Genomic DNA, 26,221 nt, shown 5'->3' with positions numbered 1-26,221 from the left:
CCGTATAATAATAGGTATAATGGCAAATAATGTACCATGCCCAACAAACCCTAGCCACATTACCCGACCACTACGACAGGACACCAATGGGATACTGGTCCAGTATATTGGTGTTGTTTGGTGTGACAATGGGAACCTGCGTATATGATGTGGTCTCAACGGACTGGCTGGCGAATGAGGGCATCTTGCGTACCGGATACTGCTGGGTGATGTGCGCCGCGATATTCAGCAGCTTGGACTCGGTGAAAGGCAGGCCCAGGATCTCCATGCCAATGGGGACGCCGATGGGTGCGTCCTCGCTCGTGGGCGAGAACCCAACGGGGACGGTCACGACGGGCGAGCCCGTCAGGGCCGCCAGGATGCCGTTGCGACCGCTCTGCGACGGCGCGCCGAGCTTGACCACGAGATTCTTCTGCTCCGGGTAGAGGACAGCATCGAGGCCGTCCTGGGCGAAGGAGGCGTGCAGCGCTAGGGTCAGGTTCTGGATGCCCACCTTGTTGACGGCGTAGGAGGCGTTGCCGGTGGATGAGATGAGCGCGGTGTTGACGTAGCCGTACTGGCCGGGGATCACGAGGAACTTGCCGCTCTCATATAGCTCATCGAGCGAGGCAGGTGCGGCCCCATTCAGATTCGAGCTGGCGAGGTAGGCGTTCATTGCCTGGCGGAACTCGGCGGTCTGGACGTCAAGTTTTGCGAGGGCGGTCGCGTTGTAGGTTGGCTCGGTGACGCTGATGATCTCGACACCCGCGGACTTCAAAAAGCCCAGCATGGCCGACATGGCCTCGTTGACGGGTTTGGTTTCGGACGAGTCGCTGTGGTTGAAGAATCCGTCGAGGACGCCCACACGCAACCCCGCGAGGCCACCGTCGTAGAGACTGGCCGAGTAATCCGTGCAGTTGTTGGTTGACCGGCCGCCAAGAAAAGAAGGAGGTCGCGACAGCGCAGTGGCGTTGTCGGCCTCGTCGTAGCCAACGCTGGCCATGACTGTTAGGGCGACGGCCAAGTCCTTGACGTTCCGGGCCATCGGCCCCACGACATCCTGGGTGTAGCTGACGGGGATGACGCCGGCGCGCGAGAGGAACCCCCACGTGGGCCGCACGCTGACGAGGCTGTTGGCGCTGGCCGGGCTGCGCAGGCTGTTGACGGTGTCGGTCCCGGTGCCCAGGACGGCGAAGCTCGCGGCGAGGGCGGCGCCGGTGCCGCCGCTGGACCCGCCGGGTGTCCGCGTCTGGTCGTACGGGTTAAAGGTCTGGCCCCTAGCGACGACACGGACAGGCCCTCGAGCGCGAGCTCGTGCAGGTTGGCCTTGCCGAGCACGATGGCGCCCGCGTCCTTGAAGGCCTGGACCGTGGGGGCGTCGGCGGTGGGACGGTTCCCGGCGAGGGCCAGGTTGCCGCCCGTCGTGTTCATGGGCACGGCGTCGTAGTTGTCCTTGAGCAGGATCGGGATGCAGAACATGCTCCTTCCCGTAGCGTTTCCTGCCGACAGATCGCGGTCTAGATCGTCGGCGAGCGAGAGGGCGTCGGGGTTGAGACTGATGATGGCGTTGATGGTTGGGTTGAAGGCCTCGATGCGGGATAGGAAGCCCGAGACCACGGCGCGGCAGGTCGTCATGCCGGTGAAGAGGGCATTGTGTACGCCGTCGATCGTGGCCTCGCGGACGTCGAAGGAGTCAAGATTGGAGTAAGCCGCGGCCACGTGCCTCAGGAAGAATGTGGCCACCAGCATGGACAGCAACCGTCGTGTCATCATGATGGGGAGGAGTTTGCAGCTGGCAGTAAGTTGGGCAGTGAAAAAAGTACAATGCTTTCAATGATGCTGCGAACAACTCCTGTTTGGAGCCAGAACCCTGATCATTTTAATAGAGGGTTTGACCGTAGGTTGTCCAGCCAGTTAATAGTAGCGATAAACAATAGATACCGGCCGCAGCATTCACATCATGTCGTGAATTTACATGTCATGATTGCTTGCTCCGGAGGTGGAGGACCTTATCTGACCGGGTTTCCAACGCAGACTTCGGTTCATCAATGGCCACCCCGCAGCTTGGCCGCTCCTCCCTTGAATGCACCGCAATTGCCGAATGTCAGCAGTATGCATCACTTGAGTAAGCTACACAGAAACCACTGCTTAGTTGTAACTGCACCCAAGCTTCGACCGTGGCAGCTGCGATCGGTATATCTATTGCAGGACCCTGGGAGGGTGACAGAATACATGGTCACTCAGACACTGCCACAAGTAGTCTGAGGTGTTCTCTTGATTGCGAATGCGCTGCTTTTCATATCACACCTGATCGTTGTCATACAGCGTAATTTAGTGTAAGCAGCGCTTTCGCCATCAAAGGGGATCGATCATGCAAGAAAAACTGCCGAGTACATGATCGCAACTGTTCCAATTTGACGCAATGATACCTCTAGCCCATCGGTCACAAGGGGCGGGTGAAAGGTAGGCCAGTGAGCAAGTAGGAGTAGATTCGGACGCAGTCCTGCTGTAGTTACATGAAGCCATATACTTCCAATGTCCGGGAGAGCAAAAGTCTCTATTCGCAGAATCGCCCCCTACTGAAGAGCGATGACGACATTTCTATGTGCCTCATGTGGCGCAACATGCTAAAAAGCTCCGGCAACCGATCGGCATTGTAGCAGTGTCGCCGGCGTGCCTATCTGATGCGCCGGCAGCTACTGGGAGTCTGGGCCGCTGGGCGATCTCGACGGGGCGCGAATTACGGGCCGAGTTTGGAGGCCGCCACCATGACGTCGAGGATTTTCTAGAAGACGGAAATGCGTGCTGTCCGCTGGTTGTAAGGAGAGAACACCCCACATCGCCAGCTTCAATGGTACTTGCACGCTTCGAAACGGTCTGTCGGTCTGGATTGCACATTGCTTCTCGCTGGCGGTCGCGATTGCCGGGGTTGCTCAATGTGCACGCACTTGATGTGCTGTGCCGTCCAGTCAGTCACCTTCCACCGAGCGTCTTGGCCCAGCAGTAACCGTGATGGGAAGATCGAGGAGCCTTGATACTGGACTGGCAGGGAACATTGAGCCACCAAGTCGAATTGCACAGCAATACTTGACACTGTTGATTATACACGTAGTTGGCCAACGCTACCCCAATGAAGTCACTGCTTATGTGTGATCTACGGTGTGCATGGATGGTAAAAGAAGGCTGATTCTTGTTTCGAGATTGCTCCGGATTCATCGACAATCTGACATGAACATGGAGTTTTGGATTTGCCGTCACAGCCATGGAGTGACGTAGAGTCGGATTGACGTCAAAGGAAATAACCCACGGTTATCCAGATCGAAAATCGATGCATGTCGATTGCTTGCAACCTGAATCATCAGGGCCCTGGTCCTGGGCTGGGGCAACTGACATTTAGCATCCTGCAGACTGGAGAGAGGACAACTGTGTGTCAACTGGCGTTGCTGTCATATATGTGGAGCAGGCCGTCAAGAGCGAAGATGGTTCCGATCAGGCACAGAAAATTGGACCAGGCACGTCACGCCCGGGGCAGAAGCCCCGGGAGGATCAAGAGGCTGAAGGACAGGAAACACCACACCAAGGCAGTCGAACCGACCGAGAGTACGGCCGCGAACTGGGGAAAGGCACTCCCGTTACCCGTGCCGTGCTGTCCTGGCCGTCAGGCACAGACAACAGGCACTTGCCACTACCTACCAACAGGCTACACTAGACCCCCCGGTCTGGAAGAAACTGACGAGGGTTCAAAACGGAAGGAAAAGCGAGCCAGAGGTTAAACTGGCAGACGCAGGTCCAAAACGGTGGCGTCGCGCAAACGGCTGCACAGTACAGGATGGACAGTACTGGCGCAGGGCAAAAAGAAAGAACAGATAGGGCCAGAAATAGGGTGTTCCCCGAAGTGGAAAGTTCAGCGCAGGCTCGGCCAATAGTCCTCTGGGGATGTTGGTTTTTTCCTGCGGCCCCTGCTTTCTTTCGACTCACATGAACAATACTGTGAGATGAGGACCCCGCAATAGAACCCATCCGTGATATCAAAAGTGGACGGGGACATTCCATTGAAACCCGCGAGGTGTCTCGTGGCCCGGGTCTGGCCTGGGTTTTTTCTGGGCGTTTCTTCTGCTTCAGGGGGGCCCTGCTGCTTCTCCGCAATGTTCTCCAGGAGCCCAGAACAGCGGGAAAGCGCCTTGATTGGCCCGTCACAGGGATCGTCCACCTGCTAACCGGATCGCAGCGAAGGGTTGAGAGGAAAATAGATTGGGATGTCTTTTTTTTTTCATCCTTGCACTCACCGAGATCCCGTATGTACCGTCCGTGGCCACCTCCCATCGAGGTGCGAGGAGCCCGACCTCCACGCACCAAGCCGTGCAAGCCCAGAAGCCAAGCCCCCCGAGTCTCGCAACCCCCATCGAGGTTTGGCAGTGGTCGAGTTACATCCCAACTCTGCCTACCATTCCATCCCATCCCAACCCAACCCACGCTACCCCGCCTGTGTGCGTACATGCGTATGCGCAGTAGCAGTCTAGATTGATGTACGTACTTGCAGGCTAACCAGGAGTAGTACTCCGAGCTACGCAGCTGCCACCGGCTCAATTTTGTGGGCTGCATTCAACCAAGGTTCGCTTGGCTTCTGCTTTTGCTCGGCCTTTGCGCTGCGCATTTCGCAATCCATTCGTCGGCGAGTACATGCTGCAGACGGGCTGGGTGATACGGATTCAGTAGCAAAGTCGTGGTAGATCTCGACTCGAGTCACGGGAAGCTTCACTTGGGGACAGCATTTAGACGAGATTCCAAGCCAAGGGGGCCAGCCCTCTGCGTTGGTGCTTGGTATGCACCAGGCTGGCAAAAATAACGATGATCTCGGCGTCTTACTTGGCCCTGATATTCCTGCCTGTTGTGCGCAGTACCAGGCCCCCTATTATTATGTTCTCATAGCCCTCGCCTGCTTTGTAGGGGAACCACAATATTGCGCAACCAACCTGCCTGCGCTTACGCGCGCCCATCCCACGCTTGCTCAACATCCGGATCGCGATCCCCTTGTATGCGGTTGTTTCCTCCTCCACCCTCCACACTCACAGCCACCTCATCTGGCCGCCAATACCGTCCCCTCCACAGGACTCGAAACCCCAAGCTACCCAGTCCATTCAAGCCCACCGACCCTCGGATCGTGGCCCACTTCCCTGTCTCCTCCCTACGCCCGCGGGGACACCACCCTAGTTGCTGACTACAGGCCGACTTCCCACGACTACTTCAAGAGCCAAATCCTCCCCCAGAGTTCTCCGGACAATCCTCCGCCCATTCTACACATTCCTCCCAACACACCACCACCTTCTCACACCATTCAACTCTCTTCTCCAAGGAAGACACACCCAAACACCACCCCATTTCTATGACAGATTCTGAGTCCCCTTATCCGAAACGCGCAAGAACAAACGACCACATGCCTGGACTCATCACCGAAGACGGCGCCAGTGGTGCCCATGATGCGCCTTACACCAACGACTACACCAACGGCGCCGATACCAATGGCCACCCCAGTGACCAGCTCAATGCCCGCATCAATGGCTACGCCAATGGTCACTCGAACGGTGCCAGCAATGGCTCAACACGAGAAGTAAACCACGACGACTGGTTCATTGGCAGTGTTGACCAAGGCACAACCTCGTCTCGCTTCATCATCTTCAACAGCTGGGCGGACCCGGTCGCCATGCACCAAATCGAGTTCGAGAACTTGTATCCTCAGTCAGGGTATGTCTTTTCTATAATGCGACTTGTCAAAACACCGTAGCTAATCGTTTCTCTGCAGATGGCACGACCAAGCCCCCTACGAGCTCCTTGATACCGTCGAGGAATGCATCGAGAAGGCCACGGAGAAGTTTGTCGCTCTGGGCTACCTCAAGTCTCAGATCAAGGCCGTCGGTATCACGAATCAGCGTGAAACGACCATCTGCTGGGACAAGAACACAGGCGAGCCCCTGTGCCAGGCTGTTGTCTGGCCTGATACCCGAACCAAGGATCTGGTGCGCGAGCTGAAGAACCGCCCTGGCGCTGAGAAGCTCACCGAACTCTGCGGCCTTCCTCTCAGTACATACCCATCCAGCGTTAAGCTGATGTGGATGATCAAGCACCATGGAGAAGTCAGCAAGGCGTATGAGGAGAGCCGCTTAGCTTTTGGCACTGTCGACTCTTGGCTGATCTACAAGCTCAACGGTGGTATTGAGAAGAACATTCACGTTACGGACACCACCAACGCAAGCCGTACTATGTTCATGAACCTGCACACCCGGCAGTACGATGACCAACTGTTGAATTTCTTCGAAATCGACCCCTCCAAGGTCGCTTTGCCCAAGATTGTGCCATCTTCCTCCCCCGATGCTTATGGAAGAATCGCCAGGGCACCCTCGCGGGTGTTAAGATTGGTGGCTGCCTGGGTGACCAGTCGAGTGCGCTGGTTGGCCAATGTGGCTTCAACGCTGGCCAGGCAAAGAACACATACGGTACTGGCTGCTTCCTGCTGTACAACGTTGGGACAAAGCCCGTAATCTCCAAGTACGGCTTACTTGCTACTGTCGCATACGACTTTGGCGAGGGCAGCGAAGCTGTTTACGCTCTCGAAGGCAGTGTCGCCGTTGCTGGCTCTGGTGTCAAGTTCTTGCTTAACAACCTTGGATTTGAGCGAGACTCTCACCGTATCAGTGCCCTCGCGGAGAGCGTCGAGGACAATGGCGGTTTGGTATTTGTCACAGCTTTCAGCGGACTGTTTGCGCCATACTGGATCGACGATGCCAAGGGAACTATCTGTAAGCATTCCAACCCCCTTTTGGCCCATAGAGGCATGCAAATGAACAAGTTGACTAATATTTACTCTAGTCGGCATCACTCAACACACCAAGCGTGGTCATATTGCCCGCGCAACACTGGAGGCGACTTGCTTCCAGACGCGGGCCATTCTGGACGCTATGGAGCGCGACTCTGGCCACAAGCTCCACTCTCTGTCGGTTGACGGTGGCATGTCCAACAGCGACCTGACCATGCAGACGCAAGCGGACGTGTCTGACATCCACGTGGCCCGGCCACCCATGCGCGAAACCACGGCGCTGGGTGCCGCCATTGCGGCCGGCATGGCTGCCGATGGTTGTGGCTGGCACAGCCTTGAGGATGTGGCCGAGATGATGCGCATCAAGGACCACGTCAAGATCTTCAAGCCCGTGAACGACAAGAAGAAGGTGGCGCGCATGTACGCCAACTGGGAGCGGGCCGTGCAGATGAGCCGCGGATGGGTTGTCCAAGAAGAGGATGATGGCCCGGAGCATGCTACTGCCATCAAGCAGTCTCAATCCTAAGTCATCAGTTGGCATTGTCTGGGGACATTTGCTTGCCTTTTTGGGCATAGTCTTTTTGCATTGTAGCGCGTAGCGGAGGCTTTGGGATAGCCAGTTCGGGTCTGGCGCTTGGGAGGCGTTGATTGGTTGCATTGCCTGGGAGTCAGAAAGGGGCTAATCCGCCTATAATTTTGAGCGGAAGGGAAGATATCCATCCACATCTGTAGCTTTAACGATTGTGTGTACTACTATTATCAAGCAACACTTAATGATCATACCCTTACTTCACAAAACCACATTACATTATCACCTATGGCCTCTAATAATTCAGTGATTTGTTCTTTGCCTATTCATTCACATGTTGCTTTCTACTTCATACAAGCGCGCAAGTAATGTTCCCTGTCGGGGGTGGATCCCGAACAGGAAGACGAAGACGACGAAGACGACGACGACGTTGACGACGACTGCTGTGGTCGCAGCTGCTGGACATATCACAAATCGATCTTACCCCACTACAGGTGCATACAGAGTCGCAGTGAGTACGACTTCAATGGCAGTCTAGAAAGAGTTTGCCCATGGGGCCAGGCTGGAAATCCCATGGGGGTAGTGTCGGCGGTTCTCCATAAATACCCAACATGAAGGATATCTCCCCATGTGACAACGTTGGGGATGGAACCTCTTCCTCCCCACCCCTCTGCAGGTTGTGAATCTCAGGCCAAAAAAAAGTAGATACCTAGGTATGCAAGCAACAGTGGACGGCGGTTAAAGACTTAACCAAGCTGCACATAGCAGGGAGTCGCATTGCCAGTTTGGGACGGCAGGATGCGAAGATGGCCAATGGCAGCAGCGGCTTTGACTAGGTACCTGGTAGCAGCATCGTCCCATTGCCCATTCTCCGTACATGTAGTGCAGCTGTCGAAGGGCTTCCTGTTGGTTCACTTTTGTTTTCTCCTCAAAGCAGGAAGGAGCTGGCTGCAGCTTGGCAGCGAGCGGAGTTACGAAGCTGAAGCTGCCTCGGATGAAGGAAGGAAGGAAGGTACGTCTGGTGCTACCTAAGGCTTTAGTCTGCTGTAGTCGCAGAGTGTGTCGGCAAGCGATGAAGCTCGGACCTTTTTAGTTTCTACTTGTAGGAGTCTAGGAGTCTAGGGCTCTAGGCGCTGGATCAGCCCGGGATCCGGGCCCCGGATGAGACAAGCCGCAGGTCTAGTGTTTTCGCGGGGAGTCGTGGGAGTCTATTTCAGTCATGGTCATGCTAGTTTGAAGGAGGCATTCCGTCGTCCGAAGTCGCTCTCGACACTTACAATTCCTCTCCCGAGTCGACTCAGGTTCAATCGATGTTTGGTGAGATAAGGATTGGAGCTAGCCAGTCACATTGCTCTGCTGGTCGTGGCAGAGGCGGCGAGCGACAAGCAGGACAAATTGCTCCTTTCCCGAATCCCACCTCTTCCTTTCTCCCTCATACGGTCCGACCTCTATCAAGTACGTGCCCGCTTGGGCTGCAGCAGCATCCAAAAGCTGACGACGATCTAATCAAAAGGGCCGCTCCACTGCCGCAATGCCCGACACGAGCAAAAGCCAAAACAACAAGCACCGACATCGTGAACTGATCGCCCTATCCACCTTCTCGATTGGACGGGGGCGAGAATAGTCCATTGCGCGGTTTTCGAAATCACCTGGCCCTTCCGCCAAGCCCATTGTGGGAATCTCGCCAAATACGACGGCCTGGCACCTGCTAGTCTAGAACCTTGCCGCATGCACCTCTGTTCCTGCGACCCCTTTTCCCCGTACACCCCACTCGTCGGGCTTTGTTGCTTCCACTGGGCACAGTATATTCTTTTCCCCAGTCTCAATCTGCCCCGCTCCTGCTTGCCCCTGCGACCAGTCCGTGACCGTAACAGACGGTGCAGGTGCAGGTGCAGGCGCACCTTGCAACTCACGATACCATCACTCCAGTCAGAAACGCCAGCCTCGGGGGCACTTCCGCCGACACTCGGCGCAGTCAACGGGTGCCCCGGCCTGTCCTGGTTGACCGAGCGGCGCTGTGTTGTTGTTGTTGTTGTTGTTGTTGTGCCGTGCCGTGGTGTGGCCACACACCCTCACTTACACACAGGCGCGCACATACAGAAACACGGACACACATACCCAAGGGCCCCCTCTAGATACTGCTTCTGGAAACGTCGGGTACACTATCCCCCCTCCCCCTGGCCAGAACCCCACATCCCGATCGGAATTCCGAGCATCAGGGAGCGCAGGGGAGGCTCGGTCGGCTCCGGCAGCCCACTCGGCGTTAGGCAAGTGATTTATAGCGCCTGTACGGGGCCCAATCGCGGGAATGTGGAGGGGCAAACGGGCCGCCATCAGATAAGATTAACTAAAGTACCCAAGTAGCCCAAGAGACGAATTCGTTCATCATGACGACCAAAAAGCCTCCTGCCCCGTCCGCCTCTACCAAAACATCCTCCCCCAAAGCGTCGCCACCACAACCACCGCTGAAGCAGAAAATGGCGCTGGGCTTCCGATCCCTCGTCGACGGCGCCCGCAGAGCCCTGACGCCCCTCTCGGGCACCCCGGCCTCCCAGCAAGAAGCCGCCTCGGCCCGGGCCCTGTTCCCCGCCACCGACCCGACCGTCGACGGCGACGCCTGCCTGCACGACTGCGACTCGTGCCACATCAACTACCCGCGTGGCTTCAAGATCGACGAGGCTAACCTGCTGTATGGGCACATCAAGGGCTGGAGCACGCATGTGCTCGTGGCGACAGGCAAGACCGACTGGACGCGCGACGTCGAGGACGAGAAGGGCTCCGTCATGCAGGCCGTCGGCGGCTGCTCCAAGAAGCCGGCCAACGGCCGTCTCATGCTGAGCGCAAGCAACATGTTGGTCCCCAACAGCCACGCCCACAGTGACGCTGAGCGCTATGCCGCGCCCACGACCGTCCTCCTCCTGCCCGCCTTCCGCCTCGTCGAGAACGTGACGCCAGCCGCCGTGCCCACGCTGGTCGAACGATTTATCGACGTTGCCCCGACGAACGCGAGCCCACTAGCGCCCGTGACGCTACCCGAGCGCATCCATTTGTCTCTGTCTCCCCAGGACACTGACAACCTGCCACCGCCGACGGCGTCGGACCTGCTGTCGCGGGCGTGCCCGCACTCGGCGCTGATCCTGCTCTGCTCGCAGAAGACGCGCGACGCCCGGTGTGGACAGTCGGCACCCCTGCTGCGCAAGGAGCTGGAGCGCCACCTGCGGCCCCTCGGCCTCTTCCGCGACCTCGACGACGAGCGCCCGGGTGGCGTGGGAATCTACTTCATCTCCCACGTCGGCGGCCACAAGTACTCGGCCAACATGATGGTCTACCGGCGCCCCGACGCGTTCGGCGTCGACGGCGTGCAGCGCGCCCAGCACGAGAAGGACAACGGTGGTGTTGACCTCAAACCCGTGTCGCGCACGAAGAAGACAAACAAGGCCGCTGCGGTTGTTGGTGCTGAAGGAGATGATGCACCAGCAGCGGCAACATCGATCGAGGAAAATAAGGAAAGGGATGATGACGATGTCGGCGCGGGGCAGTGTATATGGCTGGCTCGCGTCAAGCCCGAGGACTGCGAGAACATCATCAAGTACACAGTGCTGCAAGGCAAAGTGGTCAAGCCCGACACGCAGCTGCGCGGTGGCTTTGATCGGAGCAAAGGCTTGATGAGTTGGTGAGAGGTAGTCACGAGAGGAATTGACAAGGTCACCTCATACACTCACCCACCCATTCGGGGCAAATTGCGAAAAAAAAAACAGACTGATGGAGATACACAACCACATTCTTCATGGCTCGTTTTTAATTTCATTCATATATACTTTAAGTATATCACTATGCTTTCACTGGCATACAAGGGAGCAGCAGTCACGGTGGAAGTGTACTTGCTCGCCCTGCCTGCAGAGGTTCATCTCTGATCCAGACTTGCTTGCATAGACTGGGAGATCAGCTCTGTTCTGCGTGTTCTGCATATAGATGGGATCGGTATAGACTGCTACCGCTAGAGCTAGATTCGGGAAGGTGGTGATTCCAAGGGGGAGGAGCCCGGATACCTCGGTATCTCTAGTACGCACTCGGAGAAACCGAACCTTTCCGAGCATAGCTATGTGTATCGGCCCCTTTTCAGTAGAGAGAGAAAATCATGACGATTACCAAATCAAGTACTTGAACCCAAACCATACGCGCTACTCAGTTTGCACGCAGTGATAAGTGGTTATACTGCAATGCATACGTATGTTGATGTGCATGCTACGTAGATAGACCTCAGATCACACACGCGTTGTAGCCTCTAGATTAAATTAAGAAGGTTACACTTTCTAAGGGTCTTGTGCTTTTCCAAGTAAACTTCCCTGGCTGCATCAACACACTCTATCCCGCCCTGTGTACGCATGAAAGTGAAGGAAGACCAGACCAACCACCAGTTCGGGAGTGGTAGTTCAAAGTTTAACCACACGTGTGGTGTAGTAACGAGGCGCGACGTCAAAGATATTGTGTGAACCTAGATTCCAGCGAAGAGAATCAAAACATCAACAACACCAGCAAGGTAAGCACGCACGGCCATAGGGAAATGTAGCAAACATAGAAACAAACGGTATATGGTATATGTTCATGGGTATCTATTGAGTATCTTTTTCGCTTGTATACCTCAATTCCCCCTTCTTTCCTTTCTCTACCAAACCCTTTCCTTCGACGAGGGGCTTCTTCCCAGCTCTTTAAATGATAGGGCTTTGATGTGTGTTTTGTTGGTCTTAGTGAATCCAAGCGAGAGATGATGATAAACAGGATCGCAATGCTCGTCTCTCGTAAAAAGTAAAAATATTTGCAAAAATGCCACATGTATATACAAGCACCCTTCGGTGTATTGAAGGCCTCAACCTGCCTCGTTCGCCGGAAAACGAGGGACTCCTGGGGGGAACAAGCGCCGGAGGGTTGAGTAAACAGACGATGTGATATGTAAGTTGCAGTCGAAACAAAAAACGCCATTGGTATATGTAAACTCCGTTTTCCTTTGCAAGCAATGTGCCGAGATGATGAATGACGAAAAATCCGAAGCGCAAAGACTCAAGCTGCAAATGCCAGGCATGTGGATAGATGTATTTGGTGTTTTGGTATTTGTTGTTTCGTGTCCTTGCTGGGACTCGGGCTTTGCGACCTCGACGCCGCAGCGGAACGACGGGAGGGAAAGAGTCATCAGAAGATATATGCTCTTTAGTATAGTCTGACACCTTGCGTTCGGTCACAGGCCTTGTCGGCCGCGCCCGACTCCCTCGCCCACCGCACATCCCATTCCTTCTCGTCTGTGTTGAACACGATCTCGCCTCGGCTGCCGATGGAGAGTGGCCTTGACCGTTGGATAAACGAGCCTCGTGACTTGCGACCCCACTCCTTCTGGCTCCTATACTTCCGCCATTTGGCCGCCAGGCATCGCGCCAAGATCCACAGCAGAACTAATCCCACGGCGGAGCCTACGGCGCATGCGCCGGCATGGCGCGTGGCAATGCGCGAATAAGACTCCCCCGAGTCAATCGCCTTGGCGGACTGATAAACAAATTCATGAAAGCCGGGCTCCAGATGCTTTATCGTCGAATGCGTGGCCGTGGTTATCTTGCGCGGGAGGGCATGGCGTGACATATACGAGAGATCGGACAGGGAAGGCGCGAATGCGCGGAAGTCGGTACAGCGCTGTTTGAGCAGGAGATGCTGGTCAGCCAAGAACGCATGGAGGACAAGAGAGAGAGCTAGCTAGCTTTCCAAGCCGAGCTTAAGTTGGCATATTTGGTGGAGACACCAAATGGTCTCAGTTTCGCGTCATGGGAGGAAGGGGATGGCAGGTCGTTGAAGAATGGGGTAATCGCGTGTCATGAAGGGAATCCGGGGAGACCCGGAGGGATGATGTGAAACTTACGCCATCAACGGGAGCGGCGCTGATCAACGGGAGCGTGTATGCGCCCAGGAAGAGAAGCGCTGGCAGAAGCTGCATAGTGGGCGACGGTTTCCACGGCGGTGATCGTTCGCGAGTCTGCCTACTAGTACGGCGGCAGAGAATGGGAGACGGCGCGTAGGATGCGAAGCTCGCTTTCGTGTTACGCAACGATGGGTAGATAGGGTGTAGACTCTTCTTCGAGCCCAGCTGGTCGCGATTGGAGCAGATTGAAGCCGGTGGTAGGAGTATTAAGCTTCAACCTGACAGCGTCTAGACCATCACAGGCCGGTATGGTATAGTGAGACTCCCAAGACGTGAGAGGGGAGGGTGGTTCAGAGTCGGAATGAGGAGTTGGTATTGTCTGTATACTGTTGCATCGGCGTCGGCGTTTATTCCTCTTGTTTGTTTGTGTCCTTCTTTCCTTTTCGCGGGACGTTCCAGTTCAATGAAGAACTCTAACGTTGGGGCGGGAAGAGAGGAGGGAGGGGGGATCGGTCACAAGAAAAGGAACAGCCTGGCAGGCAGGATAGCATGGGTTACAAGCTACAACAGTACTGTAGTAAGCCTGCCTGGCCCTTTCTTGGCTTAGCTGGATGGATGATGCTGGAGGAGGGGGGCCAAGGAGTAAAAAGGACGGAAAGGATGGGAAGGGGATGGCGAGATGGATTAGGTAGATACTGTAGATAGATAGCGAGAGAGATAGAGACAAGATCAACGAAGGAGGAGCACGAGCGAGCGGAACGAAACGAAACGAAACTGAAAGGAGCAAATGAGCGAATGAGTGACGGAGCGAATGAGTGTGAATGAACGAGTGCTGAGCTGCTGAGCTGCTGACTGCTGACTGCTGACAGACTTGCTAAGCCAGGAGAGGAGGTGCTAACAGACTGACCTACATACGGTATTGCTGCCGCAGCCTGTTTTTTCCTGGGCAACTGGGTAAATAAGCAAGAGGATCCAAACCCCTGTTGATGATTCCCCCGTCGTTGCCCGTGTCTGGTCCCAGTCGGTACCTAAGTTGGTGGTTGCGCCAGTGCCAGTTGCCCTCCGAGCGAGCGAGGCATCGCTCTCAGAGCCTTGTCACGGCCAAATTAAGAAAAGCGACAACGACAGGCCGCGAGCGCATGCAGCCAATCAGGCCGCTGCTGACTGTGTAAGGGCGGGGCGCCGTCGACCCAAAATGACATCGCGTTGCATGAGCCAAGGCCGGGCGAGCCCACGCTGCCCACGCTGCCCACGCTGCCTGCGCTGCAGCTCCCTCTTATTATTAATCTCGGTTTTTTGTTGCCCTCCGTTCGTTCGCCCTGGTGGCATTATTGAGCCTACCAGTACCGAGTTCCCCCAGAGTCTGAGTACTTAGGCGTCTGCGCCACCAACAGCCCTAGTTTGCTAGTCGTGGTCGTATATCGGCATCAGCACCAGCACCAGCATACATAACCAATGCATGCACGATACATCAAATAAACCTAGTACTAGTTTGTATGTAGGTACATCTGTACATGTGCATGCCTCTCGATCTGCGACGTACATACATCTGCTATTAATAAACAAAAACCCAATGGCTGTGGCGCAGAGAAGTGCAGAGTCAACGTCGCGTGGCTCGGAAAGTTTCGTCTTCTGCTCCTTCCTCTTCCTTCCTCCTCCTCCTCCCTGTCTCCCTGCTTGCTGTCTCTCTCTGTCTTTGGCTGCGAGTCTCGCCTTCTTTCCCTCTTTTCGTCGTGGGGGGTGGTCTCGGTGTCGCTTGCCCCCTCCCGCCTGTGCCGACGAGCCGAGCCCAAACCCTCGCATTCCCCGATTTCGATCGCGCCCACCAACACTCAACCTGCAGATTATGACACAATGCGGGAAAAAGAGAAGACATGCATCTTGCCTGCTTGCCTTGCAGGCCCAGGTAATGACCAGGGCCTTGGGGAGGGGGCCACTAACAAAGCGATTTTTTTTCTTTCTTTTTTTCCTGTCAGACCCGACCAACCAACCAACAGGAGGACTCTCTCACGATAACCACGATTCCTTCAATGACGTCTCGTGGTAGCTGCCAATGGGCTCCATATGCGACGCAAAGCTGGCATGATATGACAGCGGTATAGAGGAGGGGTGAAATCCTATAGCTAGGTATTAGTCAAATCCTGTCGATCAGGCTGCCATCACATCACGTCAGAGGTCTGCCCGCCCCTTCTTGTGACCAGCCGGCCACGCACCATATCTAGTATCGTTTCCCGTCCCGGGACAACCAGCACTCAACACCATGTTAACATACCATCCGACACACATGAACACATGTTCTCTTGCTATTTTCGGCACTCACAGCCATGCATACCGACGCAGAGTTGAAAGCAAAGCCCGCTGTGGCGGTGGGTGTCCGCAGTTGAAACCAGTTACCTTATGAGGTAGGCACTAGGCAGCCCTACAATCGGTGCGCTAAGCAGATAGTGTGTATTTTGAGGGTACGTGTAGACTAAGTGAGATAGCTCGCTACCACCCTCTTGTCTGGGGTCATGGCCACTATCATCCTCCCACTTTGCATCAACTTCGCAGACAATAAGATATTCAAACCCCCCCCAAAATAAGAAACGCTCGTCCAACGCTGATGGAGCATATCGTGCATGTACAGACCGCCAGTAAGCCACCAACCAACCCAGCCCAAGATATGTAGTAATACCCAAAGGAGTACTGCTGCGCACTCTGGTAGGCTCTGGGTTTGCCTTCCCTTTATTTGCTTCCATATAGTCTTCCAACTGTGGCTTCGGCGAGGGGAGAGCCGGCGCATCAACCAAGACGGCTTAGGCATGTTTCTTAATCTCCTCCCATGAGCCGTCTTGGCTGCTGTCTGGCTCGGTCCCGTCATCGCTGCCGACATGACTCTTGCGTCGCCGCATCTGCCCGCGCTCTGCCATTGCTTCCCGGATCTTGCTGTTCGCCTTCTCGAAACCCTCCTTGGAATCGAGAGTGGTGAATCCGCTGATAGGGAAAGCACCCGATCCGAATCCTCCACCGCTGCTGCTGCTTCGGCTTCTATCCCGCGAAGGGGGCCGGGTCGGGAACATGGCGACACGACCAATGTTGGAGAAAGACTCGTTGCGAGGCAGCGCCCGGCTGGACGCCGTGGTGTTGCGGCGCGAGACCATAGGCGGGGTTCCAACACTGACGGGAGAGCTGGGTTCGCTGGGGTTCGTGAAATCCGGCGGTAGGCTGGTGTCACCGCCGGGGAAGGTCGGGTCCTTAATGAGGCGGTTCTTCTCAAAGTCGTCGTACATGTCGGGTCCCAGCTCATTGATCGTGGCAACCACCTGGTCAGCAAGTTGGGCACGCTGCTGTCGGATCTGGTGGAAACTATAGCTAGACGAAGGGTTCAGACACAGGATGAGAGGTCGCAGAGATTTGGCAATGTCCATGCCGACCTCTCCGAATCGGAGCGCTGCAAAAGTGATAGCAGGACAAACTGCCCAGCTGGCAAAGAAGATGGCCCACCAGGGAAGCCAATCCGGAGCGTATCCAAAGCACCTAGTGTAAGCCAGCAGAATACTGTAGAAGTGGTAGACAACCGGCGCCAGAGCCATGGCAACGAGGATTTTCCAGGTCGCCATGACATCTCTGCCGGCAATCTTAACCGTGGACCCGGCCAAGGCCGTTGCAGCCTTCTGGATACTGATGACTTTTGAGACCAGGAAGATGGGCGCAAAGAGGACCAAGCCGGGAACCACTCCAATCGCCAGGACACAGAGTTTCAAAACTCTCCAGAGAAGCAACAGGACTACCTTGGGAATGAACCGCCTCGCGTGCTCGACTTGGTGATCTTTGACATTCAGGTAGCGCAGTTCGTCGTTGTATTTCTTGATCCTAGTCAGAACGTCGATGATGCGGGGATCATCCTTGAATTTGGAGAAGCCCTTGGCAAGCTTGCGATTAAGCTCGACGATATGAGAAAGGGGCAATTTCTTGCCCGTCATGTAGAGCCTTCTAGCTGCCTGGATAGACATGAGAGTATCGTAATCTGGCGTGGAGACCGTCACCGATTTCAGAGACATGGTGCACATGTCCAGGAGCTGGGCAATGGCTTCTCTTCGTTCATTGTTCTGATAAAGCGTCACCAGGTCCGGGGGCACCGAGAACGGCTGGCCGAACTCAACCACAGCTCGCGATCGGAACTTGTGTGGGTGGAAATAGTTCATGCCCACTGGCACGATGGTAAGACCGCAATCGGGATCCTGGGCGAGGGTTCCCAGAGCCATGATGGCAACGCCTGCCTTTAGGGGCAAGAGCTCGGTTCGGTCATGGCTACCACCCTCGGGAAAAATGCCCACGCAGCCGCCGGATCGGAGTCGATCAAATACAGCCTGGTAGACCTTGCTCTGGTCAATACGAGGGGCGAGCTTGTATTTAGTACCCTCGAAACCGGGCTTGGGACCGTTGATTTGCGGGTTGGTGAACCTGCCCTCTTCGGTGATATCGTCGCGGCCTGTAAGCTGGAACAGCGACACCTTTCCCTTAAAAGCTCGCTTGGTCCGTATCTCCTCGGGGCCGACGATTTCGAGAATGTCCACGTTGGTCCCTGACTGGCCCTTCACCGAGGGCAAGAAAATCATGCCGCCAACTTCGGCGTCCCTCTCGAAATTGGTACCGACGCCGCGGATGATGTTCGGGTTGTTGATGGGGTCGGGCATGTAGACAAGGCCTGGCTTAGGCTTCGCCGAGTCCTGGGCGCGGCCGACGGGGACGGAGCCCACCTGGCGCGAGCCCCAGCCGATGAAGCCATGTACCGATTTCTGGGCAATGAGCAGCGACACGCGCCTGTGGGCTTCATTGCGCAGAGTACGTTGTAGGATAATCGCATCGACGAACTGGTTCGCATGTGGCGCGGCGATAAACAGAACGGGGCCTGATCTAGGCACATACCAGGAGCCTCTGTGATGAACCTCGCGGAAGAACAAGTCGATGACTATGGAGATGCCCCAGAGAAAAGCATCGTATTTCCAATTGCTCATAGGATAGAGTTCTTTGCCAGGATTGGCGTCGCCCTCGGCCGGCTGCGCAGGAGCTTGCTGCTCCTTCGACGTATTGTCCGACATGGCGTGGCTTGTCGGCAGTCTCGTAGGAGGGGGTTGGCTGGATCGGAGCAGGGGTTTGCGATGAGATATAAAGCGGTAATTATGTTGCCAATCGTCCCGAATGAACGAGCAGTGATTCGGCGGGAGGCTTGTCGGAAGATGGCAAGCAAGCAGCACGGTGGTCTCGCAACCAGGCTGGGTCGACGTGCGAGCTAGTGTCCCAAGAAAGAATTGCGATGGTCTGATAACGGCAATGTGTCAGGATGGCATTGGTCAAGAGGTTTCGAGTCGGGTCGCTATGGGCGAGGGCAGCGAGGGCTGAGGTATATAAGTGATCGTACTTCTAGCTTCCTGGGTTTGGCAGATATGGCTCTGTTGCACATGCAAGCATAGCACGATGGAAGCGTGGTGTGCAAATCACCTGCAGAGCGCATAACCGGACGACCGGGGTGCCCAAATCTACGAGCGATGGTGATAAGGCCCAGTCGGCCAGACTAGGTAGGTAGCCAACCGAACGAAAAAAAAAGAAAAGAAAATGGCCCCGTGTAGATGCAACCTAGCTTTTTTAAAAGGCGAAGGACTGGAGACCGACAACCGTCGTCGTTGAGTGTGGTTTGCACCAGGCCAGGATCTGGATGTCCACGATATCGGATGGGTTAGATGTTTTACCTAGCAGCAGCAGGTCACCGTCATGAGCATCATTGTGGCAAGCAGATCTTGTTGCTGGGCTTTCTTTAGCTTGAGCTGGGCGTTGACAATGGATGCCAATCAATAGAGGTACACCAAGCAGCACCGAGGTAGGAGGCGTGGTCGTTTAATTCGATGCCCCCCGTTGCAATGCCCAAGGGTAGGATAGGCTAGGCCCGTCCTCTCTTCTTTATCTCTTTCTGCTTGGAGTGCGTGCGATTCAAAGCCCACCACCTCGATACAGTACATGTAGCTATCAAGATCGATCAGAACAAGGTTTTCTGCTGGCGTCCATGGTTTGCGAACGCTTGCCGCCTAATTTGCGATGCGTCTACATACAAACATGCAACCCCTACCTAGGTAGGTACCTAAGGTATGTAGATACACTTCGTGGCGCATTTTTCTTCGACTTCTTCCTTCTTCCCGTTCTGGTGGGGTTGGCCTGGGGCGGGGCGCGGTGGCGCCCATACGCCCATACGCCCATTTGCCCATTTGCGCTCTTGCGCTCCTTCACTCACCCCTCGTTCTTCTAACCTAGTTAAGCTTCGCCCGAGGGGGAGGGGGCGAAGAAAAGCAATGAAAAGGATGAGCTAAGTTCTCTGTGTACGGGCAATCCTCAACTGCTACAGTAGGTGCCTGTCACGGCAAGCATGATAGGTGGTTCGAAAGGGAAAGCGACATATGCAAGCGCCGGGTTTCTTGCATCCCCAACAAAACAGCTCTCTCCTCGAGTGCGAGCAGCATGGCGACGCCGTGACTTCATAGGCTGCAAACAAACATAATCACAACGTTTATTATCGCCCACTAATTCCATCTAGGCCAGGTACTGGCGGCTCCTCATAGCCAAAATCGGATGGATGGATGGCTGGTCCGACGGGAACTCTAAGTCAGCCATCATCATATCCCCTTGATAGCGACAGCGCTGCTTCCACCATTGTATGCTGTATTGTATGCATCAGCGATTATTAGTACCGCTGGCATTATTTATTCTACTAGATATAACAGCTATTAAATCGAGCATAACAGCTATCCTAGAATGGATGCAATGCCTAATCGGACACATCGGGAACCAGTTGACCATTCATGACATGTATTGCGCCAGAAGCAACGTTCTTGCCATTAAGAGGATACTATTGTCCGCTAGATTGGTTCTTGCTGCTTCTTACGAGTTGTGTGCCAGCGATTCCGCTCGAGATCAGAGGGGAAATAGCCACATAGCCACACAGCACCCGTCGGGTTTATCTCTATCCCGCTGTGATGCCTGCGATGTCGCCGGCTCTGTAAAGTAGGAATCCTGCTCAATCAGCCCTTAGCTCTGCCTTTGCCCTTCTTCCGCCTGCTCTCAGGCACACTGGCGCTGCCGGCCTCCAACTCCTTCTGTTCAATGGCACCTTCGGCCTCCATCTCCTTGAGCTTCTCCTGCCCGCTAATAAACATGCTCAAGTCATGGTTCTGGTCCTTCAGGTCCGCGTTCTCCACCCGAAGACCCTTGACTTGTTCACTCAAGTTTTCTATTTCCTTGTTGACGTGCTCGAGACGCTTCATGAGCCCCTCGTTCACCAGCTTCTCCTCTTGCAGACTTTTACTCAAGCTGCGAGCAAGGTCCGTAGACTTTGTAGCACGAACACGTTCACGATCGATATCTTTCTCCAGGTTAGGTAGAGTATCCGATGTGAGAACACGGTGGTCTGTTTTCAGTGATCGTAGTTCCTTAAGTGCTTCCGTCGCTTGCGCTGCCGCCGCCTCCGCAGCTGCTGACGCCTTCGCTGCCTTGTCGGCCGCTTTTGAGAGCATCTCCTCGAAGTAAACGCGCTGGCTCTCAAGCTGGCTTGACAACAGATGTGTGTACTCAATACCGATGCTGTCAAGTTTAGCGCGGGGAACCACATCCTGTTGCTCCCGGGGCTGGTCATGATGGCCCGGCAACTCAACAACCTTGCCTTCCCCCTTCTCTCTAATTAGGCGGTGGACCCAAATATCACCAGCGTAATCCCAGACATGTTGAGTGTCGAGCTCAAGGGCAAAGGTGTGTGCGGTGTCCTTCCAGTGCTCCTTTGCATGCCCACCTTTGTATCTTCCACAGCCCACGTTGCCGCAGATGAGACAGATCCACAAGTCGTCGGGAGAGTCGCAAACGGCGCAGAGATTGGACACATGGGAGCCAAAGGGCTGCGCGTACGGGTTCCCAGGGGTCACTGTGCCCCGAAGACGAAGGACCATCATCGGTGCTTTCAGAGATAGCGAGCGACGGATTGGTGTGCCGGCAAACTGGGCACCCGGATCCTCTCCACTTCTGCAAGCAAGAGCAATGAAAGACATGTTGACAAGGTATCGTCAAGAGGCCTGTCGTATCATCCATGCGCTCGAGACAGACTGGGCAAGTCGGCAGCTCGATGAGACTAGGTGTCGGGGGAGGGAGCGGTTTATGAGACCCGGTCGCTGCGCTTGAGATGGACGGTGTAAAAGGGTCTTGGCTTAGGTCAGGAAAGCCCTCGTTGGACCGCATCGGCGTCTCGAACGTGATGGTCCGAATAAACGCAATGGTGCAGGTTTCGGGTTCGATATCGTTGAACACCTTGCCGTCAAACTCCCTTTTGAACATATACGCGCGTTTGCTATCGCGAAACTTCAGCAGGACGAGATACCGGTTCAAGCGACCCGTCATGACCATCCTGTAATGGCTAACCTGGTCCCTCCATTTCTCGCCAATAAAGCCAAGAAAGTCACTTGGCGACAGGTAGCTGGGGACTGCTGGTATACACAATGTAGTGCAATCTACCCCCTCAAACCGCTCTGGATCTTCCACCTCTTCGGCACCAGCAAGCGCCGACAACTCGGGCGTTTCCTCGAGCTCCCTGTATAGATGAACAATGCCCCAGCCAATATTGGTATCCTTGGTCTTCAGGGGCATGAATCTTGCTTTTGTCGCTTTCCCTGCGCTCCCCATGGAGGGCCCTACTGCGGCCGCGGCCGCGGCCGCGGATGATGTTGAGCTGGACTGGGCTGCCATGGCACTGATATCGCTCTCGGTTGGAGTAGACACTTTCAGAGTGTGGATGGTAATTTGGCTGAATCGCCAATCTTTTGCGGCGGTCTGCGGCTTGATAGCAGCATACGGCTGAGGAGGAGGAAAGCTAGCGGTTCGCTGGTGAGGCTGTCGATGCTGCCTTTCGCTCAGGATAAGTCGACTCGGTTCTACCTCGTTGGCGATGGGTCGCGACGTTCCACGATCTATGAGACTGCGACTTGGCTCGGTCTTGGTATCGACTGAGGGCTGGGTGTGGCATTCGGGGGCGGCTGCCTGCTGCTGCAATTGCGAGGGATGGATCCTGGATTATGCGCCGGAAGCTCGCCGAAGATGTCTAAGTGTCTAGGCGGCAGCCAGAGAGGACCGTTGGGCGTGCGCTCAACGTTGGATTGAGATGGTGTTATCGATGTAGAATAAAGCTCGAATCGTAGGTTGTAATAGTAGGACGGCATGTCTCTAGTCACAGTGCTGCTTTCGTTTGCTGCCAATCTTGAAATCAGGTTCCTGACTTGCGTCCAGGACAGAAGAAGATAACCACCACCATGTGAAGAATGTAGGAGCGCTGCTCATGGAGGCAACAGAATCTCGGCTATCCGCAAGCAATCGACGGTAACCAGGAGCCTCATACTTTGGGTTTGAGTTGAGCGTGGCTGGCTAGCTGGCTGTGGTTGTAGCAGGGGAAAGATTACGAATGGGCATTTTCTTTGCGAAGATTTGGTAGGTAACGAGCAGAACCAAGTGGGGAACACCCGCTCGCTACCATCGCAACGTCACTTCATATCTACGTGTAGGCAATATCTAAAAAGCAAGCATCCAAGACACTCAACCGCATCCCCGCAGAGGCACAAGCCGCAACATCGCAAAATCACATCGAACAAGGGCTATTGGTAGGATAAACTAGTTTCAATTCATCAGACGCATCTTTTTACAGATGATTGTGTACTAAGTAGGGGTTATGTGATCCCGGAGAATCCTATGAACGCAATGCTGAAAGCAGACGCAACGCCCATCCTGGGCCCCAAATCAGAACGCCATCCTTCAATCGTCAAGGGTATTGGTTTCGTCAAGCAGATGGAGCAGTTTACTGGCCACCGCGGAGTCGGAGCACCAGGTGAAGAGTCGACTCCTTCTGGATGTTGTAGTCGCTCAGAGTGCGCCCGTCTTCAAGCTGCTTACCAGCAAAGATAAGACGCTGCTGGTCCGGAGGAATGCCCTCCTTGTCTTGGATCTTGCTCTTCACATTATCAATCGTGTCCGACGACTCGACCTCCAAGGTGATCGTCTTGCCCGTAAGCGTCTTGACGAAGATCTGCATACCACCACGGAGACGGAGCACCAGATGCAACGTCGACTCCTTCTGGATGTTGTAGTCGCTCAAGGTACGTCCATCCTCGAGTTGCTTTCCGGCAAAGATAAGACGTTGTTGATCCGGAGGAATGCCCTCCTTGTCCTGAATCTTGCTCTTCACGTTGTCGATGGTGTCGGAACTCTCCACCTCCAGAGTGATGGTCTTGCCGGTCAGTGTCTTGACAAAGATCTGCATACCACCACGGAGACGAAGGACAAGATGGAGGGTCGACTCCTTCTGAATGTTGTAATCGGAGAGAGTGCGGCCATCCTCGAGTTGCTTGCCAGCAAAGATCAGGCGCTGTTGGTCCGGGGGGATACCCTCCTTGTCCTGAATCTTGGACTTGACGTTGTCGATGGTGTCGCTGGACTCGACCTCAAGAGTGATGGTCTTGCCAGTGAGGGTCTTGACAAAGATCTGCATACCACCACGCAGGCGGAGGACGAGGTGGAGGGTGCTTTCCTTCTGAATGTTGTAGTCGGAAAGAGTGCGGCCGTCTTCAAGCTGCTTGCCGGCGAAAATCAATCGCTGTTGATCCGGAGGAATGCCCTCCTTGTCCTGGATCTTGGACTTGACGTTGTCGATGGTGTCGCTAGACTCGACCTCGAGGGTAATGGTCTTGCCAGTGAGGGTCTTCACGAAGATCTGCATCGTGGTAACGATTGTTGGGACTTGATGTGTGTAGTAATGGTAGTTGAGATGGCTGAGGGTTGGATATGGCGATTAGTGCGTGGCAACTCCAGTGAATGTTTGATGGATTTGTCGAGAAGAAGATGATGGGGGAGAGAGTCGAAAGGGAAGAATGGCTTTGGATGGACGGATCGGGGAATAAATAGGTGAAGGATGCGCAGTGGCCAATGGTCTGAGGCAAGCACGTAGCACGGGTGTTTCGAGAGGAGGCGCAGGGTGTACCCAACTCGGCCTAGAAGGTGGCAGAACGGGCTGGAGAGGCAGCTGGGGGAGGGGCGGTGGCAGGACCAGGACCAGGACCAGGACCAATTACGTAGCAGAGCAAACAGCCCAAGAGGTAAGTCCCGGATGATTCATCAGAGTTCTGGTCCGTCCAAGGCCACTGGTTCCCGACTTGGGCAGATTAAGGCCGATGGCCGAGTTTGGTCCTGGTCCAGGCAGCCGGCGGGCAAGGTAGGGGAACAAGGGAACAAGGGAACAGGAACAGGAACAGGAGCGTCCAGCGACGCGAACGAGAAGCAACTGGAAGGGCCGAGAGGTACGACTGCAAGTAGAAACGACATGATTACTTACTTGTTGTTTGTTTGTCCGTTGGCTGGTCTCGCCTTCTTTGCTGCGATGTGAACGCAAGTTCTGTAGGCGGGAGGCTAGAGAGGTTGCGGTGCTTATCAGGCGATGGATGAGGCCTGGATGGTTCGGGGTCGAGAGAGTCAAGAGTCAATAGTGGTTGCGAAGTGGCACTACGGGGTGGGTCTGAGTAGTGGCACGTCATGCGGTCAAGGTAAGCCTTTGGTGGGGAAGATAAGGAAACAGCGCTTCCTCTTTCTGTCGCTCTCACTCTCTTTCGCTCTCGCTCTTCATTGACAAGGTGTTTGTTTCACTCTTATTGCGAAACCTGCTACCCGCATGCGTGCATTGTCAAAGCCGGCTCTGGCCTGTAGCCAGCTGTTCAAATGGAAGCATTGCAGCCTTTATTCCAATTGAGTGACATGTCTTGGATACTTACTTTATGTTCGGTACCTACATATGTCTGGTACGCAGCAACACTGACGATGCGGTAGTGGGTGGACTTGGGGTAGATGGGCGCAGGTAGTCGCAGGTAGTCGCAAACCCCGACGTGTTTGGCCACCCCGGATTTTCCTTGAAGCCTATCCCCTGTCAGCCTGTACTGCCAACAGGCGGCGAACTCGAAGACACTTGACACTGCCCATACTCCGTACCGGCTACCACCCGAAGTTATTGCCTCCGAAACAACATTGCAACAGAGCCTCTACCTCTTGATCGTCCGCAGCTGACGCCGTCGCTTACAAAGTCCAAGTACGCACATCTATCACAAGCTTCTTTCATTCCCTCTCCGTTTCGCTCTCATAAGGCTGTTAGGTCCTACTCGATGTGGGGTTGCAGCTTATCCATTGATACAGACATGCATACATCTATAGTTGACGAGGACCCCGAAACTGAAAGGCGACGTCATATCAATTCGACTTGGGTCCCTGCAACTTTGCCGGCTTCTTCAGCATGGTCGTCGCCAAAAGAATACCATGAACAACGGCTATCGTATTCTGAAATTGTCCATGTTTGATTTTGCTCACGTCCCTATGCACGTTTACCCCTCATGTGCGGCTTCACCTGCCGTGTCTTCAGCCAGACCCTAGGAAGACCAGACCAGAACATTTGAGAAATCGTTTTGTAAAGCGAGAGAATACCAAAGCGGTTTGCAATCATTATCCGTGAAAGGCTCGCGAGTTCCGCATTATTGGGCACACTCGGCATACGATCAAATGCCCGATTCAGGTACTCGTCAAGCTGGTAGCACGGCACCGAAACATCAAATTTGAGCGGCATACAAAAGCAAGTATCCAAGCAACGGGTGTGCATATTCGACACGGCTCTTGTTATGTGAAAATGCACATTCATTCCATTCTCACTGGTAGTATAACATTACTTCGATATTCTTGGTCCTGCGCCTGGGTGCCTCATTTACTACCTACTTGTACACCTAACGATCGTCAGTGCATTAGATCGAGGCTTTTTCAATATCTACGGCCATGGGCGTGGACACCCCGGCCTGTGCAACGGACGGGTTCTGTAAGTTATAGCCGTTTCAGAGGCAGCAAAAGGTGACTGAAACACTAATTTCGATAAGCAGCCGTCTTATTAAGCCTGCTATAGTATACTGTTACATAT

General features: G+C 54.7%; 6 protein-coding genes across 6 annotated transcripts; 2 read left to right on the top strand and 4 right to left on the bottom strand.

The window, feature by feature from the left end:
* Positions 1-70: 70 nt before the first annotated feature.
* PG997_006233 (amidase) lies at positions 71-1,752 on the bottom strand (the record flags this gene model as incomplete). Its single annotated transcript, XM_066810548.1, is given in 2 exon segments — positions 71-1,256; positions 1,274-1,752. 2 exon segments carry the CDS (start codon positions 1,750-1,752, stop codon positions 71-73), a joined length of 1,665 nt encoding a protein of 554 aa, XP_066669471.1.
* A 3,661-nt stretch (positions 1,753-5,413) lies between these two features.
* PG997_006232 (Actin-like ATPase) lies at positions 5,414-7,316 on the top strand (the record flags this gene model as incomplete). The annotated part of the gene is made up of 4 exons (XM_066810547.1): positions 5,414-5,721; positions 5,780-6,326; positions 6,389-6,773; positions 6,844-7,316. 4 exons carry the CDS (start codon positions 5,414-5,416, stop codon positions 7,314-7,316), a joined length of 1,713 nt encoding a protein of 570 aa, XP_066669470.1.
* A 2,390-nt stretch (positions 7,317-9,706) lies between these two features.
* On the top strand, positions 9,707-10,996 carry PG997_006231 (uncharacterized protein; the record flags this gene model as incomplete). The annotated part of the gene is made up of 1 exon (XM_066810546.1): positions 9,707-10,996. The coding sequence occupies one exon, from the start codon at positions 9,707-9,709 to the stop codon at positions 10,994-10,996; it is 1,290 nt and encodes a 429-aa protein (XP_066669469.1).
* Positions 10,997-12,524: 1,528 nt separating this feature from the next.
* PG997_006230 (uncharacterized protein) lies at positions 12,525-13,296 on the bottom strand (the record flags this gene model as incomplete). The annotated part of the gene is made up of 2 exons (XM_066810545.1): positions 12,525-12,998; positions 13,222-13,296. 2 exons carry the CDS (start codon positions 13,294-13,296, stop codon positions 12,525-12,527), a joined length of 549 nt encoding a protein of 182 aa, XP_066669468.1.
* Positions 13,297-16,016: 2,720 nt separating this feature from the next.
* PG997_006229 (acyltransferase) lies at positions 16,017-18,302 on the bottom strand (the record flags this gene model as incomplete). Its single annotated transcript, XM_066810544.1, has 1 exon — positions 16,017-18,302. One exon carries the CDS (start codon positions 18,300-18,302, stop codon positions 16,017-16,019), a length of 2,286 nt encoding a protein of 761 aa, XP_066669467.1.
* Positions 18,303-20,270: 1,968 nt separating this feature from the next.
* On the bottom strand, positions 20,271-22,296 carry PG997_006228 (glycerol-3-phosphate acyltransferase; the record flags this gene model as incomplete). Its single annotated transcript, XM_066810543.1, has 2 exons — positions 20,271-21,261; positions 21,401-22,296. Coding segments are annotated over 2 exons (1,887 nt in total), but the record flags the coding sequence as incomplete, so codon positions are not given.
* Between the last annotated feature and the right edge of the window lie 3,925 nt (positions 22,297-26,221).

Source organism: Apiospora hydei, assembly GCF_038363865.1.
Source record: "Apiospora hydei strain CBS 114990 chromosome Unknown utg000005l_segment0_segment0, whole genome shotgun sequence".
NCBI lineage: Eukaryota > Fungi > Ascomycota > Sordariomycetes > Amphisphaeriales > Apiosporaceae > Apiospora > Apiospora hydei.
The sequence above is the reverse complement of the archived record's forward strand: the minus strand, read 5'-3'. Positions and strand labels throughout refer to the sequence as shown.